Below are 18293 nucleotides of genomic sequence, written 5' to 3' on the forward strand. Positions count from 1 at the left end.
TCAATCCCTCACCTGCCAAGAGTGTTATTGACTACCCGGTGACAACATGCTACTGAGTACAAGGTGGCTGACTTGTTGGTGGCTTCACAACTTGTGTACTGCATTCTTGAGACCCATCTCATACTCCTTTCACCCCCTCTACTCCCATACCAGCTTCCCTAATTTGAAAATTTTGGAGTTCCCCTTAACTTAAGTTTCACAATCCTTCCCTCAGTACTAGCCACCCCTACACTGCCCTTTCCCATGCCTAGCTCTGTACCTGTACCTGTACCTCCTATGTTACACCCTCTGCCACCCCATCCCCTCTATGACATTTGCATTAAATCTGTCCACCACAACTCCTCACGCAGTTGGCCTGCAGGTTTATGACAATTTATCTGATTGGCAGAGGGACAGAACACGACAAATGTTATTCCAGGCTTAGCCTTTTACTGCTTATTTCCAGATTAACCCTTTCATGGCCAATCGAACATCTTAGGCTGATGCATAACACTGTAGTGTTTCCTACAAGTTAAAAAACTCAGACTATACATACTGGAGACTTAAATCATCATAAATAATATAATTTGTTTCGCTGTTCACTTCAGTCTGTTGGGATAACTTTCTGAATCCACAACTGTAGAAATCATGTGATTTTGTAGCAAAGAGCCATGTTCAAAGTGTATTTTCACCCCAAAGGAAGTATGTCAAGATCATTGAACAGAGAGCAGAGAAGATGAAATCTGAGGGTGCAAGATCAAATGAAAAGGGTGGGTGCAAAATGACTTCTCAACCCAGTTGTTCTATAGTGTTTGTTGCCAGTCTAGCAGAATGCTGGTGACTGTTACTGTGGAATAGCACCACTTCACACAGTCTTCCTGGATGTTTTTCTGGGACTATATCTGCAAGATGTCTGTTGTTGACAATAAATACCAACAGGGAAGTTACACCTCATGCAAGCAACTCGTAGTACACCACATGGTCACCTACATCTACATCTACATGATTACTCTGCAATTCACATTTAAGTGCTTGGCAGAGGGTTAATCCAACCACAATCATACTATCTCTCTACCATTCCACTCCCGAACAGCGCATGGGAAAAACGAACACCTAAACCTTTCTGTTGGAGCTCTGATTTCTCTTATTTTATTTTGATGATCATTCCTACCTATGTAGATTGGTCTCAACAAAATATTTTCGCATTCAGAAGGGAAAGTTGGTGATTGAAATTTCGTAAATAGATCTCGCCGCAATGAAAAACGTCTTTGTTTTAATGACTTCCATCCCAACTCGCATATCATATCTGCTACACTCTCTCCCCTATTACGTGATAATACAAAACGATCTGCCCTTTTTTGCACCCTTTCGATGTCCTCCGTCAATCCCACCTGGTAAGGCTCCCACACCCCGCAGCAATATTCTAACACCGGACCTCTCCACAATATCCATAACATTATCTTGTGTGGATGCTCAAAAGTCTATGTGGCACTGCTGCTTTGTTTGGATTAAAGCATTCCTTTCCGTTCTTTCTCTTACATTAGCATAAAAACAAAATTTCTAGTCATCAGTAACAATACAGGTTAGAAATGGTCAGTGGTATTCACCCACTAATCAAGAACAAGCAAGAGGGTAATGTACATACAGCCAACCACTGATTTATATGGTTTGGCATGTGGTACCCATATGCTTTATTGCTGAACCTTCTCCTTTGTATTCAAATGCTGCACAGTGACGGAATGGTCATACTTCATCACATTTTCTGGTTCTTGAGTGCAATGATGTGCATCATCGTGGATTAATGCATTCAGATCATCAAATGCTGAAGGTCTTTCTGAAAATGGAGGGTCAATAATGTCAAAACAATCATCCTTTAAATTAGAAAATCTTTCCTTGCCATGCTCTGTCCCATGGCATTATACCCATACATGGTGAAAACGTTACCATTGAAACCACATATTCATAAACACCACTGTTCTCATTTTGCCCACTTAGCCATTTTAAATTAAAATGTAGCAGTGCTTTGTGTCAACATAATATTCATAGAATGACAATTTACCTAAAAGAATGTGTCCACATTAAGTGAGAACAAGGTAATGTACTTCGTAAAAATGTAGGAAAAGACAACTGTATCCTTTGATCCCTAGGCATATGAACTTGTCTTAGATCACATGTAATGCCCCCAACAACACAAAACACAATGATGGGAAAGACTGACTTAAAGCATACATTGTATGCTCACTCTTACATTATTGGTATCGGCTGCATAAGTAACAATAACACAGTGCACAGTGTTCACTTAAGACGTCTCTCTGTTTTTGCTCCCAACATTTAATTTTCTAATGATGTACCAACATCATAATGCATTGATGATGGGTGGTTTAAATAAAAAATATGTACAAATGAAAAGAACTTCGTGACAAGGCTGAAGATATCGGTACATAGGACACTGCATAGAACTATATGGAACATTGTAGATGTAACTGTAGATGTGCTCCAAGGAAGTGTGTGGGGCCCTTGATATTGATGTTTTATATTAATGACATCACAGACATTCTTCTTCTTTTTGTTTTTCTGTTTGGGGTATCTAATGACAACATACTAATTTCAATGCTTCCTCCTTTGTTCTTCTTCCAGGTTTCCTTCGTCTTCACTATCTATCCTTTTTTCTTCCTCAGACCATTCTGACCCTGTCTTCCTCTTCTTCTTCCTGCCTTGGAATGCTTGCATTTGCAACACTTTCTTCTTGAAATCCTATCATTCTGCTGGGTCTTTCTCTTGTATTTCTTTCCAAATCTTTCCTAACTACTTGAATCTGTCCTGTTGTTGACATCTTGTCCCAAAGATGCTTAACAATATGTTTGGTTAACCTGTTGCTGTTCACTCTGTATAAATGTCCAAAAAATAATAGTCAGCTCTTCTGCAGCATTTCAGTTGTTTTTCCTATGCTGCAATATACTTTATTACTTCTTAATATTCATACTTATGGATTTCCTAGCAGTCTGAGTATTTTTCAAATGATTCTTAATTCTAGGACCTGAAGTTTGTATAATTCATAATTCAACATTAAACATTAAACATTCACTTGCATAGAGACATTCTGGTTTTACTACTGTGCTGTAGTGCTGTATTTTCAAATTTTTAGACACACACATCTTGTTGTAAATGTTCATGTTTATATCATATGCTTTCTCCATGTTACATACTCTTTTGTCTACAGCAAATATTTTTGAAGCCATTGCCTTGAATCTTTCCTCACAAATATTTAAATTTATAAACCCTCTTTATCAGTTCATTATCTGTTACTAGGATTTCTGGGTCATTTTTTTATGTTTGTCCTAAAAAAAATTTTCTACAGAAACTTTTAAAGCTGCTTTGTTAGGTATACCTTCCAAGAGGTTGATTTGTATTTCTGAATTTGTTATATTTTTATAAAGAATGGCATAATCATTTGCAAATACTAGACACTGAATTTCAGTATCTCTTTTTCCTGAAGTCTCCAGTCTCATTGTGACAGCTTATGTTCTTTGCCTTTTGTTTCAATTATCTTACTATTTCCTCTAAGATGCAGTTGAGGTGGTGTGGAAACATGTTGTCACCCTGCATTTCACCTGTTATTTTGAGTGCCTTAGGTGTTTCACACCAAAACCTTATTTATGCTTCAGTGTGTGGGTGTTTCACGAATAAGGTTTGCTAGTTTAGTGTAATGCCAAGTTCTCGAGTCACTTTACCCACTGTTAACCTGTCAATCAAACGCTTTTCTAAAACCTGTAAATGTTAAAACTATGTCTTAAAATTCGTATGGACTAAAAGTTGAAATTCTGTTCTGAGCCAGATTTGATCTTTCTAAATCCACTCTGATATTCTCCCAAATGGCTGTTAAGTGTTACTTCTACCTTGTTTAGTAATATTGTTAAAAATATAATACAGCCCACTGGCAACAGATATATACCTGTGCAATTATTTAGATAATGCCTATGACTTTCTTGTGCACAGGATGGATAGGAGCCACTTTCCAGTCTTCTGGAATCTTTTCAGTTTCCCATATTTCTTCAGACATAATCTGAAGGTTAGTCATCATTTCTGCTTGACACCAGTTATGGTTGAGATGATTTTATTTCTTCTCCACTGGCTTTGTTGTTTTTCAGGGTTTTTGTTTGTTTGTTTGTTTGTTTGTTTGTTTGCTGTAGGTGGTAGATCTGCTTCCATGTTTTCATCAAATATCTGGAAATTCTAGCTAACAATTCAGTTATCTACAAATCAAGAGTTGATCAAAGTACTTTCTTAGTAATTTACATGTGTGGTTATTGCTTAGACCTATTTTACCATTTTCGTCTCTGATGTAAATACATTGGAGCATGATAGCCCTTTTTGAATAAAACCAAGACTGTATGTATGAGAGCATTTTTTCTGCTGTAGTACACAGTGATTCTTTTTTATCACTAATTATGATACTCGTGTCATCTGCAAATAGTAGAATTTTGGCTGAGCTGTCTGGAGCCTGTATGTCATTGATATAAATTAGAAATAACAATGGGCCCAGAATGCTGCCCTAAGAAACAACTATTTAAATTTGTTTTGGTTCAGATATGGGTTTAAAATTGTGAAGATTCTTGGAGGACCTCGGCTCAACAACTTGTGACCTGTTTTGCAGATAGGATTCAAACCAATTTTTAACGGTACCCCTGATGCATATTGCTTCAAGTTTCCCTGGTAATATTACATTGTTCACAGTATTGAAGGCTTTGGCTAAATCTAGATTAATTCCAACAACCTGTTTATTTGACTCAAAATTTCTTACTATTTCTGTGCAATATGGCTGTTTCTGTACTGTGCCATGTTGACTGTTATTTATTAGTTTATGTTTTTCTATATGTTTTGTAACCCTGATTTTCCTTAATTCCTCAAGTATTTTGGAGGAGGATGGGAGGAGAGATATAGGTTGGTAATTTTCTATTTTATGTCTCACCAGTTTTGTATAGAGGTATCACTTTAGAGATTTTTAGATTATCCGGAAATATCTCTTGACTGAGGGACAAGTTTGCTATGTGCACTATAGGTTTGACAACACATGGAGCAATTTTCTTAATTATTGATACAGGTACATCATCCAAACCAGAGGACAATTTCGATTTCAAGCATTTAATGACTTTTAGAACTTAATGCTCGTCTGATGGGATTGCCATCATGCTGGTATTTACCATTGGAGACATCACTGTTAATTGTTGCTTAAATTTACTGCTTAAAGTAATGGGAATATTAACAAAATAATTGTTTACATTGTTTGCCATGGCATTTTTTCTATGGGGATATTTTTATTGTTTTTAAGATGGATTTCCTGTTCTTTAGTTTGACCTTCTTTTTTTTTACCACATCATTCTGGGCTTGTTACTAGCCTGCCTTATTAATCTATCATTACTTAATAATTTTGCTTTTGATATTACTTTGCAGTAAGTCTGTTTGTATGTTCTCACATACTCAACAAACTGCTGATCATGACATGTTTTTAACTTTAAACTTACTAATTTCATGGTTTCACTTGACGTTTTAATTCCGGGTGTACTCCAGGTCCCTTTGGATCCAAATGATCTGTAACCCAAAAGCTTTTTTGGGAAGCACATTTCAAAGTATGCCATAAAAGTGGAAGCAAATGTATTGTAAGCATCATTTGTGTTTGTTTGTGCCAAGACCTCTGGCCAAACTGCATTTTTAACATTATTTTAGAACTGATTACAATTTTCAGTAGAGAAACATCGTTTGTGCTCCTTTTATGTTCCCCTCCTTGGGAGTTGCAGTGAGATTAAAGGTTAGTGCATTATGATCTGATAATCCTATATTCACATTTGTAACTGCAACTTCATGTGTGACCACATTTGGGAAGATGTTATTTATTAGGCTTTCACTGGAATCTGTTGTTCTAGTGGCAGCTGATACGTGGGGAAACAAGTTGAAGCTTTTAGTATGTCTAAAAACTTGTATTTTACTGGCCTCTGGACCAATAGATTAATATTAAAGTCACCACAAAGAATTATGGTAGAGTTCTCATTTGAGAAAAATGTCGAGCATTTCTTCCAAATTCTTAAGAGAGACTTCAGTATCTCCAGATGGTGATCTGTAAATTGCTGCAACAATTACTTTCTTTTCTATGATTAATGGTTTAGCCTCATATCTTAACTTAAATTTAAGCTTGGGATTTAGATAAAAGCATACACCACCACCTTTGACATTTTGCCTATAGTACTGACTGGCAAGTTTATAATATGTGTGACCAAAAAGACTTAAACTATATGAGTTAATTGTATAAGGCTCAGTCACAACTTCTGTGCATGGCTATGACAGGTGGTGTGGGCAGCCTATCAAGTTAGGCTGTGGTCTCCTGATCTCACATTTTGTGCTTGCTTACTCAGTTGTGCAGGACTCTGACACTTGTCTCACTCCTCTGTCAACACAGCTTCCCTTTCATGTCGTTTGTCCCCTAACACTGCAGTCAGGTGTCATGTGGTGTAACTATTTAATACAATGATGTATTATATTCTGTACCTTATCTTCTATACTTCTTCTCAAACTCTGTTATAATTACTTTAAAATTCAAAATTGATGCCTTTGACGCATCACATTTTTATAAATAACTTACTATGTCACTTTTGACTTAACAAATTATTTATTCCCTTCATCATCACACTCGTGAACTACACTAAAAGATCACCTTCATTCAGTATAAAAGAGACACTCACAATAATTTTGAAGGTTCCTCTTCTGTGTCTCACAACATACATCAGTTGTTGAAATAACTCCTTTGGCAGCCTATTGCTTTACAGGACAGTGTGGTGACCCCACAGAATACTTATTTTCACACATGTAGTTTGGCACCCAAAGCTGCTGCGATAGCTGTACAGTGCTGAAGGTGCATATTGTCCCCTGATGTAAGCCACCACACACAAAATAGAAATAACACTAATGAACAATATCTGTACATTTATGTTTGACATGTTGTTTTCTATTGCCCTTTTCATAATGTGTACACAACACTTCTTTCAAAATGGCATTCATTGATAAGAAGTCATTGATATGTGCATCTCTCCTCTGGAGTGGTACGTACAAGCACAGTCTGTGAACATGGTGCCCAGTGAACACAGTCAAAAGTTTTTTAAATTTTTTTCCCTATATGCCATGAATGTGGATTTCTTTTCGTAACTATGGCTTCTGAGATTGGTTATAGCCGCAGTACATCATTGTCCGTGATAAAATACGCAAATTTACCCTCAATTGCAGCCACAATTTAAGACCATGTCACTAAAGTGAACATAAAGTACTTGAAAGATGTTTTCCTCTCTGTGTGTACAATAGTATCCAGTGCAGAACCACAGCGGCTGCGGACACCCGAGGCTGGAACCAGTACTGGAGCTGAGGACATACGTGCAGTGAAGTCACCTGGTGAGTAAGAGTAACTTTACACGTAGTTGCAGCCTTAACTAAAGCAGTACATAAAGTACTTAAAAGACGTTTTACTCTCTGTGTGTACAATAGTAGGCAGTGCAGAACAACAGCGGCTACGGTCACCAGAGGCTGGACCCAGTACTGCAGCTGCAGCAAAGTCACCTGGTGAGTAAGAGTAAGAGCCCACTGTGCGAGGCTTACATTCCTGCTCTGTACACTAGAGAATCAAATGTATCTGGACACCTATTAGTGGACATTAAGATTTTGTGTTCTCCTTTATGGGGACTTGAACTCTTCTGGGGACACTTTGACATTTCGAAATCTCTGTGGGTGGATGCCAGCCCATTCTTCCTTAATAGCTGATACCAGACAAGGTAGAAATATTGGACACAGGGTATGGAGTGAAAATGCCATTTATAACTAATCCCTAAGACGATCCATTGCTTTCAGGTTGGAACATCGGCAGGCAAGCCTTCTTCAGGAATGCCACTGGTTATAAGCCTTTGCCTAACAATGCTGATCCATGAGAGGTACAAGTGTTGAGCTGATCAAATCGGTCGTTATCTGTGAACTGTTCCCCTGCTGTGTATAGTACACAATAATGTCAAATATGTACTTACCCTTCTGCATTTATCATATCCTGAAGTACAATAAGGGGAGAACAAGTTAAAGAGGAGAAATTGCATATTGTTACACTGCCTGCTCTGCACTGCATTGTTGGCAGTAGAGGTAATGGCGGATAATGTTCACTTAGTAGTCACCACATCCAAATTCTTCCGTCAGATACCCACGGAGTATAGCACTGTTTGTCACTCCAAATCTCGTTTCCACTCATCCACTCACCAGCAGTCATAGGTTTTTATGCTACAGTCAGTGTGACTTTATGTTGAACAGAAATGTTGTTTCCAGAAGCTGCTCAGCCATTGTAACCAGTTTTTCTAACTCCCTGTACACAGCCATTTCCTTAGCGGGCTCCTAGCTGCACTTCAAAACTGAAGAGTGACTGCAGCATCTAACTGCAAGCTGGTTTTTACTATTTCCTACCACAATGACAGAAGCACTTGTCCATCAGCATACTGTGTGTGCCTGGACTTCATGTAGCATTGGTTGTTCCTTCACATTTTCACTTAACTGTCAAATCACTGACAGCTGACTTGGGCAAGTTTGGAAGGGCTGAAATGCATCCCTGTGTTAATTATTCAGGTGTAATGCAAAGAAAAGTCCATGTTCAGTGTACTCAGATCCCTGCCTGATGAATTCTGCTTACAAAACAGTATTACCTGCCACTTCCTATAATATATATGACGGCAGTATCTGTTCCCAAAAGAACAATTACCGTGGATGACCATGCAGCTTTGCTAGAAATGAAATAATTAAATGGACACCCTAGCTGCAAACAGGTGGTGATGTACTTCATTGGGGACATGTTGAAAATGTGTGGCCCAACCGGGACTCGTTCCCGGGATCGTCTGTTTACATGGCAGACGCTCTATCCATCTGAGCCACCGCGGGCACAGAGGATAGTGCGTCTGCAGGGACTTATCCCTTGCACACTCCCCGTGAGATCCACATTCCCAACATGTCCACCCCACTACATTCATAGTGTGCCTAACAGATGTTTGCCGATCGTACTCATTACTCGTGGCAGATTAATCTACCAAGTCCCGTACGAGTTTGGGCATAGCGTGTGCGTTCGCACAAGAAGGTCAATGGCCGGGAAGCCGTATTTTAACTATATATGATGGTAGTATCTGTTCCCGAAAGAACAATTACTGTGGATCACCCTGCAGCTTTGCTAGAAATGAAATGATAATTAAATGGATGGAGCGTCTGCCATGTAAGCAGGAGATCCCGGGTTCGAGTCCCGGTCGGGGCACACATTTTCACCATTTCCCCAATGAAGTACATCACCGCCTGTTTGCAGCTAGGGTGTCCATTTAATTATCATTTCACTTCCTATAATAGTAGCTCCACCTCTCATTGAATTAAAGTGCTCAGTTGCCCGTTACATAAGGGTGCCCAGGTATTTTGATTGGATAGTGGGTTTATAGTTCTTATCTATGTGATTTCTGCAACCCCTTAGTCAGTCCACCATACACAATTGAATTAGAATCCAGAAATCACAATATATTTTATTATATTTATGTTTTTGAATATTGAGGACTTTGATTTGGGGCGAGTATTTACTGACTTACAGAAATACAAAGTTTGCCTCTATAGCTGTGGAAATATGTGTGCTGAGAATTACTGGGAGGGAAAACGAAACAGAAAAATGGACAGGGAACAGGCAGGATTAGGAGACGTAGTGTGGAGGTAGTGGAGATGAGTGATACATGTAGTGATGGAGTGAGTGACAGATAGGATAAGACAATTACATGCTCGTATCCTAGGGAGGTGACTGGGGGAACATTGAGGTGACAGTCTGGTGAGAGGCATTGAGTGGATATCAGGCTACATGGACTTCAAGCTGCAATGCCTGTAGCTTGAGACCAGAATACCAGGAGAAGCCAGGGAAGAGGCTTAATCAAACAGTGGGACTCCAGTGAATGAATGATGTGAGTAGAAGAAACTGAGGATGATTTGTATTTCAAAACTGAACATTTTTGTGCAACCTATTAGGGTAGTAACTTAAATGGAAATATTGGGGTGTGAATCTAGTTTATAAATGGTCATAGCTGATGCGTTCAGCACTACCGTAAGTTATTTGATACTAACATTTTCAGGGGCTCCCTTAACCTTTCTGTGGTCAATCAGACATAAAGGTCCTGCCAAAATGTTTGTTTCAGAATCTGCACAACCATAGAAATGTCACATTTCATTGTGTACTGTGATCTTTTGTTCAGTTTATGTACAATTAGAACCCAGAAGCTGACAGGTGATGCTAGAATGTGTTTTTTCTTTGTTGGTACAGAAGTGAGTACAGTATGTTTTGTAGAAGGAGCTTCCTATCTTTGGCTTAATTGTGGATGGCAAAGACAGTGTAGATATTATTTATCTTTGTTACATTATTTGCTAGGTATATACTATTTGACATCTATTTTCACTGATAACTCATTCTTGAAGAAAACTGATGTCTGTGTCTTGTAACTAAAATTAATGCATGTCTTTATTAATGAAAATCATATCAAAATCATGACTGTAGTTGGAAATCTACCACCAGAAATGTACAGATACTGTTCTTTTGATGTACTGTTTTTCTTCTTTCTCATGAGATAGTGTACTGGAGAAATTTGTTTTCTTTTCCTTATTTTGTCTTGAATGTCTCAGTAGTTTCTTGGAATTAATTGTTTACAATTATTTATGGAGCTGTCTTTTGAATAATGGGTAGGGTGGTTATGAAGAATACAGTCAGCAGAAATAAGGTTTCTATGGTCTACTTTATAACATATGAAAGCTGATCACCTCTAAAATGAAGGTGCTGGGAGTGTATAGTAGAGTGGAAACAACTGAAGCATGTGGGATGAATGTGTCAATGCTTTTGGAGAGAATGGCTGATAATACAGTATCACTTCCTGTTCACTAGATTTGTCTCTGGTGCCAGTACCTTTGTTCATAAAATATTTCCCATCAAGACTTTCACTACAGTTTGATACCAGACCAATCTGTTCGTCTTTCTGCCTCACCTCTCTACAGGGAGTCCAGCAGGGAGCTGCCTTGCCCCATCTGCCACCCACACTCATGGTCATATGTCCCACCTAATGTGGATGATCCATGCACAAGGAGAGAGATGTGCTCAGGTAGCCATGAACAATAGAACCTCATTGCAGCACAGAAGGCACATGATAATGTTCGGCAAGTGAAACAGCTTCCTAGTGCAAGCAACATAAAAATACTCCTGATATGCTGTAAGGTTGTCACTAATATGAGCTAAGCTGAGCACTGCAAGCTGCACTGATGATGTCCTAGATTCCAATGTTGCTGTGCTCAGAGGAAACGTTTTGACTGTAACAGCAGCCAAAAGTATGAACTGTCATCCCCATGGAGGAGATGGCAATGCCATCCATGAGGCACACACCTGGAAGAAAAATACAGAAATTGGGCCAAGACATCAGTAAGGAGGTATGATGATGTGGAATGGTGCAGGCAGAAAGATACCAGGATGAAAGAAAGAAGTGGCACAAGGCATTTGAACATGGAGCAAAACCATTCAAACACTATGCAGAAGCACTTGAACACAGAGATGAAGGCTACCTAATGGATCACAAGGCACTGGTAAAAAGCTTCCAGAGACAAAAAAGGAATTATAAAAGCACAAGAAGAGAGATGTTCCTGAGTGGACAAGAGGAAGAGTGTTTCATTGCGGCACAGATGGTGCATGCCAACATGAAGCAAATGAAACAACTTTGTGATGAAGGCAAGGTAGTGAATGCCCTGATGCATGAAAAGATTGCCACTAATATGAAAACTATTCTTGAAGCTTCCAGTTGAGCACCCTGTAACAACTGACAAACACTGCTGTAGGTTGCACTGGCAATGCCAATATTGTGGGCTGCATTCTTATTAATATAGTCATGCATTCCAAAGTAGATAGTTGATGTCGAGTCTGGAACTTGGGTTGGCTGGTGAGCCTCTGTACATTCCCCTACAAAGGCTATGTAGTGGAGAAATACTGTTAAGTTGTCCAGTGTCGCATGGCTCCAGGGTGGAAACCGTGCAGTGGCTGTCATTGGCAAGATCTGCTGCACTGAGGGTGAGTTTCAGTTTCAAGCCTGTTAAGATGCCAGCAACTGACATACCTCTGTTGTGTGGCATAAGGCAGGATTGTAAAGCACCAGCCAGATGCTACACCACCCACTTCTACCTCATTCCAATTATGTCTCCTAATCCATCCTGTTCCCATACGCATCAGATTTTCTTTCTGTCTCACCTCCACAAAAAATCCACCTGAGAAATAATCTGCCTCACCTGCCACTCATTCTCCTCACTACTTGTACCCATCTGTAAGTAAAGAAAGGAGTGTTACATTGAATGTGTTTGATGTGGCATTATTACTGCACAAACAGCAAAAATGTGGTAAGTGATAAACATTTTTGCTATTACTTTCTGTGGGGTATCTGTGAGAGAAATTCATGATAATTTAAAATTATTGGTGAAGTTTTCTGCAAAACACTAAGTGCTCTCATTGCCAAATACTGGATGAATATAATGTCAGTACATGAATGCAATTAGTGAAGGTGCATAAACAAGCTTACACACAGTTCCTAAATGTTAAACATGAAACAGTGTGTTAACTGTGTAACATAAGATTGTATGTTTTATAAAGCAGATAAGTACAGGATCTTAAATTTTAAAATTTGAGCAATTTTTATGTGAAATGATGACAATAAACATTTATTGGTCCCTGCCAGTCTTCAGATAGCAAGCATGCAACTGGAATAAAGTTCTGGCTTTCTGGAACTCGGTAATATTGATGGTTGTTTATAATTGAGTAGATTAGATGCTCAATTATACACTGATCCGTAGGTTTTCTAAAAGATAGAAACAATTGATTCTGTTCTTTATCAGGTCATGTTGAAACACACTTAGTTTATCACTAGTTTGCTTTACTTGTGCAGATAAGGTATTTTTTATGTTAACACGCAAATTCTTTTTTTGTCAATCAGGCCCTGCTGAGGAGAAAGGCACGTGTCCCATTGCTCAGGTGAGTGAAAGTAGTGGATGCACGTATGAGACTGGCAGAGCAAGTGTGATTTTCACCAGTAGCATATAAAGTTTGGTTCTGTGGCATGTAATAAACCCCACACTGCTTCCTGTCCTCCTCCCTGGGTGAGGACATATTTCATCAGCTCAGGGCTTGGAACCGTTAAAATACTTCCTCCTATTCTGAGCTACTTTGCACACTACCCACTTGCTTAATCAAATAAACACCTTTATTAATATCCTATTCATCTCCATTTCAGTCTCATTGCGTCTCCCATGGCAGTCTGTTTCCTGACATCACAAACTTTGCAACTTCTTTAGCACTGTTAACTGAAATGCTATCTCAAGTCTAAATTACCTGCTAAATGACCCAAAAAATATCTCAAAGACCACTCATATATTGGCTCTTAATTTAAAACAAGTAACTCTCTTTAATTATTAATGTCAAGTCATGTGTCATTGGTCAGTGTACAGAATCTTACTGACAGCTCAACTTCATCTTCGTTCTCCTGATGTAATGGCAGTTGTCATGATGATGACAGTTCTAGGGGGAAGGCACATTGCTGAACAAGAATGAGACAGCAAGATATAAACCCATGGACTGGTTGTTTGTGTTGCCATCATCATTTGTGAAAGTGGCATGGCTGGACCATGTAAAAGTTGGGAATTCCTGTGGATGCTGATAACCATGCCATTGAGTGCCCCGTAACCAGGTATCATCATCATCATGATAGAATAAAACACTGAAATCATAATGAACTGTGAAGAACGATAAACTAATTATCGTTATCCCACCCTGCAGATATGCTGCATCAGTCTCCACTAGATTTTGTGTGTTTTGGTTGGAGGGTGTTACTAGAGGAGGACAAAATGCATGCGTTTTAACTCACACAGGCTGGCGTGAGGTCTGGAACAGGACAAGGAAATTAGAATTTAGAAAAACGGACTTAGCTGGTGGAATACTTAACTTTAATCCATTAATGATGAACGTCTGTCTTGATGGTACATAATTCACAATGGCTGATTTAAAGGCTACCACCTAGCAAGTGTGGTGTCTGACGGTGACACCACATTATGCACAACAGAGAAGGGTATAAAAGTTGAAAGCCACCATTTGAATTAAAATAAAAAAAAAACACTTTGTGGTGGTGACCATTGTTCATCGGTACTATAGACATTGTGAGATGTACGCCTTTACCAAAGCGATGTGTTACACCATAGTTGATACTCTTTAAACATGACAATAAATATTCCTCAAAATCGACACTTACCACTTACTGTTGTCTAAAATGCTTGCTGATTGCAGTTGGGAACTGAGATTTCCCCATTTTTGAGCAAATATCACAAACACAAATGACAGGTACTCGCAACCGCAAACACGTTTCAAAGTACCTTTCTAGAATGATATCAGACTCATTCTCCTCCATACATTCATGGCCTGTCAAACTTCCTAAACTCTTCTGAAAATACTTTCCTGCTTGTGAAATAACTACCAAGTGAACTACTTTGAGAGGTATACTTGTCATAGTGTTTGTTATGTTTGACAAATGTTGATTAGTAATTCAATAAAACTACCTTAGTGTACTTAAGCACGTGCATCACAAATTGTGCAGTGTGATTTCAAAGTAACTGTTTAGTTACTTTTGTTGTTAGGGATTTGCTTTCAGTAATATTAATATAGGTCTCTGGTACATTAAACAGAATCGAATGATCATTCTTGTGATCTTTCAGATCTTGCATTGACTTACTTGCCAGCTCCCATGACCATGGCAAACAGTCCTTTATCCAGTAAGTGGTTTCTTTTTCATACATCTTGTTGTTTAGGACCAATATGTGGCACAAATCTTAAAGGTCATGCAATGTGTCAGATAAAATAAAATGTTTAAGAAACCAAAAAAGAGGAGCCATAAGTTTATGTAAATGCAATCAAGAATGTAACACAGGAATGGCCGCTGAGGTGCCACCTCTCCATTTCTTCCCTCCTCCTCTTTCCTAATCATGACATTATTCCAATGGAATACTGGTGGCCTTCAATCCAAAAAGATGACTTGCGGCTGCTCTTGGAATCGCAGCCTCTGCTAGTTCTGTGCCTGCAGGAAACAAAATTGCATCCTCAAGACTGATTTGAGCTTTTGTATTTCTTCCCAGTCTGCTTTGACTCCCTCTCTCCAAAGATGGCATTCCATATCGTAGGAGGAGAGAGGGGAGTCATGCTGCTCATATGGAAGGACGTTCAAAGTCAACCCTGCTACCTGACTACCCAGCTTGAAGCTATTCCTGTCCGCATTTTACTTCCTCTCCTGAACTTTTCCATATGTACTGTTTGCATCCCTCAGTCATTCGGTGTCATGGACACTCTACATCGAGCTTACTGGCCAACTGCCTCACCCCTTTCTGCTGCTCGTTGACTGTAATGCACACCATTCCCTTTGGAAATCTCCCAGAACCTGACCGAGAGGTGCCCTCTAGGCTGAACTTCTCTGTCACCTTAACCTCATTTGCCTTATCGTGGGAGTACCCATCTTCCTTTTATACTACATGCACTCCTACCCATATCTGGAAATCTCCTGCACTGCCCAATTTGCCCATCATCTCATCACTGTCTCTAGTACGTACTCGAGCAACCATTTACCATTTGCTATCCATTTTCTGACTCCTACCCCACATATATGCACACCGAAATGGCAACTTTCTAGGGATGACTGGAGATTTACTGTTCCCTGGCACCCTTTGAGTGACATAATTTCTCCAGTTGTGATGGCCAGGTAGAATATCTTACAAATGCCATCATTACCACCACACAATATTCCATTCTCGCACTTCATCTTTACTGTGCCATGTCCCAGTGCCTTGATTGACTGAGCTGTGTTGTGACTCAACTCACATGCAGAGATGTGTTCTCCATGTTTTTAACCATCATTCTATGATGGCAAACTGCATTCATTATGAACAGTTGCATGCACAGTGCCGTTGCACCCTTCAGGATAGCAAAAATCTAGCTAGATTTCCTTAAGTAGTTCTTCTAACAGTTCCACTACCTCAATTGTTGTATGGGCCCTGCAGGACCAAGATTCATTGGGCTGCTATTCTGCAGAGATTTCAAGCTCCACCCACTATCATTCTGCCTTCCTCCACCAGAAACAAGTGGAGGAGGCTTGGGTAGTACCCTTATTTTGGCAGATTAGCGAGTGCTACAAGCTGCCTTTATTATGATTGGGTGAGAACTTGCTCTCACTTCATATCGATCCTCCAACACAGTGCTGGACGATGTTTGCATTCAGATGTTGCTAAACCTTTCTTTTGTGGGCAAGCACTTGCTCTTTCTTATGTACAACTGCATCTGGGCAGAGGGCACCGTTTGCCAGATGCCAGCATAGAGACACTGTCATTCCCATACCCATACCCAAGCCCAGTAAGGAAAAATACCTTCCTTCTAGTTACTGCCCCGTTTCTCCCACAAGCTGTGTTTGCAAACTGATGAAACATGTAATTCATGCCTGGCTGGCATAGTGACTAGAGTGTGGCAATTCACTGACCACTGTACCGTGCGGATTTTGAGCAGGCCGTCCTGCAGCTGACCATCTCATCACTTTGTCAACGTGTGTCGCGAATGGTTTTCTGTGGATATATCAGACACTGGCGGTGTTTTTAAATTTGCAGAAAGCCTAAAACACCTTCTGAAGGATGGGTATTCTTGATCTCTCTACATGTGGCACTTCTGAGGCCGCATGCCCCATGTCCTTCAGGTATTTTTAAAGTATTGATTTTTCAAGGAATGTTGGTACTGCCTTGTCAGACACCTCCACCAGGAAGTTGGTGTGCCTCAGGGTACTGTTTTGAGTGTGACCCTCTTTGCTATTGCCTTTAACTTTATTATGTCCTGTCTCCTGCAGGTCATCTCCAGCAGTCTACTGTTGCCCACCACTACCCTGTTACCCTCCCACACCCTGTCCCAGCCTCCTCCTTACCCCCACATGATTGCCTGTTTCGTCATGTGCAACTGCTCGCAGCCTGGCTTCAGCTGCCAGAGAGTGTGATCACGTGTGTGAGAGTTGCATTTGCGTGAGTATGTGAGTGTATGTTATCTATATATAACAGAGGCCTTGTTCACTGAGAGCTCACTTTCTTACAGTTTTTTTTTTTTTTTTTTTTTTTTTCGTGCCTGTGTGCCTTCCATGGTACTGTTAAATTCATTTCTGAAGAATTGTGATGGCTCGAGGCATTGAGGTGCTGGGGTAGGGGTCAGTGTACACTTATCAGCAAACAAACAATTGTGCCTTATTAGACAAAAGCCAGGAAAGATCAGACCATTTGGCAATAGTGCCGTAAAAACCAGACCAGGGATTGATCGCGGGGAGATGAGTGTCATCGGTGTGGTAAATGTGAGGTGTCTGATACTGACTCAGTATTCGTGTATGCCCCATATGCTAGTGATCGCTTACTTAACTGCATAGGTTATGGACCTGACTCTCAGAAGGTTCAAATCACTGACATATGCATTCCACTGACATATGTATTCCACTGCCACTCATATTCTTCATTTTGCAGCTTGAAAATATATCTCTGCATGTTTTGGAATGAAGGTTAAGGCCTCAAAATTACCTGCTCTTCCCAAATCCATTCTCCTTGGTGAAATGATAGAAGCATTGCACGGTAACCTGAAGGTGCAGAGTTCAAAGCTACACATTTCCATTTTTTAATTGTTTTTGCAAATTCACTAGAAAGAGAGAGACAGATTTTTTGGACATTTATGCAAATAATGGAATTGTGTGTCTGAGTAATTAAATAGTTGCTCTTGTTGCGTATGGGCTTCACTCTGTTTCAGATACATTTATTAAAGTACCTGTAGCTAAAGTCATGAAAGTTATAATGTTTTATGGTAGAGAAAATAACCAACAACAAAAGCAACATTTGAAGAGCTCTTCTTAAGACAGAATGAAACATGAAACCTTTAACAGTTCATGATAAGAAATGTTACACACTACTACAACTACACTTAATACTTACCATCCAGACCTCATGGCAAAGAATAGAAACAGTGAAACTAATGATTCACAGTATCATCCAGTTGCAGGCCTAGGTAAGCCAAGTGTTTCAACAAAACATTTGATCATATCCCATCAGATCTCATCTGTCACATGTGCCAAAGAATAAATTCACTTTCCATTACAGTGCTTGTGTATAGTCCAGCACAATATCAACATTGTGAAGTGCACTTCCACAAACATTTCTACAGC

At 39.6% G+C, this 18293-nt stretch overlaps 1 protein-coding gene across 1 annotated transcript in view; it reads right to left on the reverse strand.

The window, feature by feature from the left end:
* Positions 1–11386: 11386 nt before the first annotated feature.
* LOC124796221 (CAR1 transcription factor-like) overlaps positions 11387–18293 on the reverse strand; it is a 49691-nt gene continuing 42784 nt past the window's right edge. Inside the window, exon 4 of the mRNA XM_047260312.1 lies at positions 11387–11431. Coding sequence (XP_047116268.1) covers positions 11387–11431 — 45 coding nt within the window. The remainder of the gene's footprint in view (positions 11432–18293) is intronic.

Source organism: Schistocerca piceifrons, chromosome 4 (assembly GCF_021461385.2).
Source record: "Schistocerca piceifrons isolate TAMUIC-IGC-003096 chromosome 4, iqSchPice1.1, whole genome shotgun sequence".
Lineage (NCBI taxonomy): Eukaryota > Metazoa > Arthropoda > Insecta > Orthoptera > Acrididae > Schistocerca > Schistocerca piceifrons.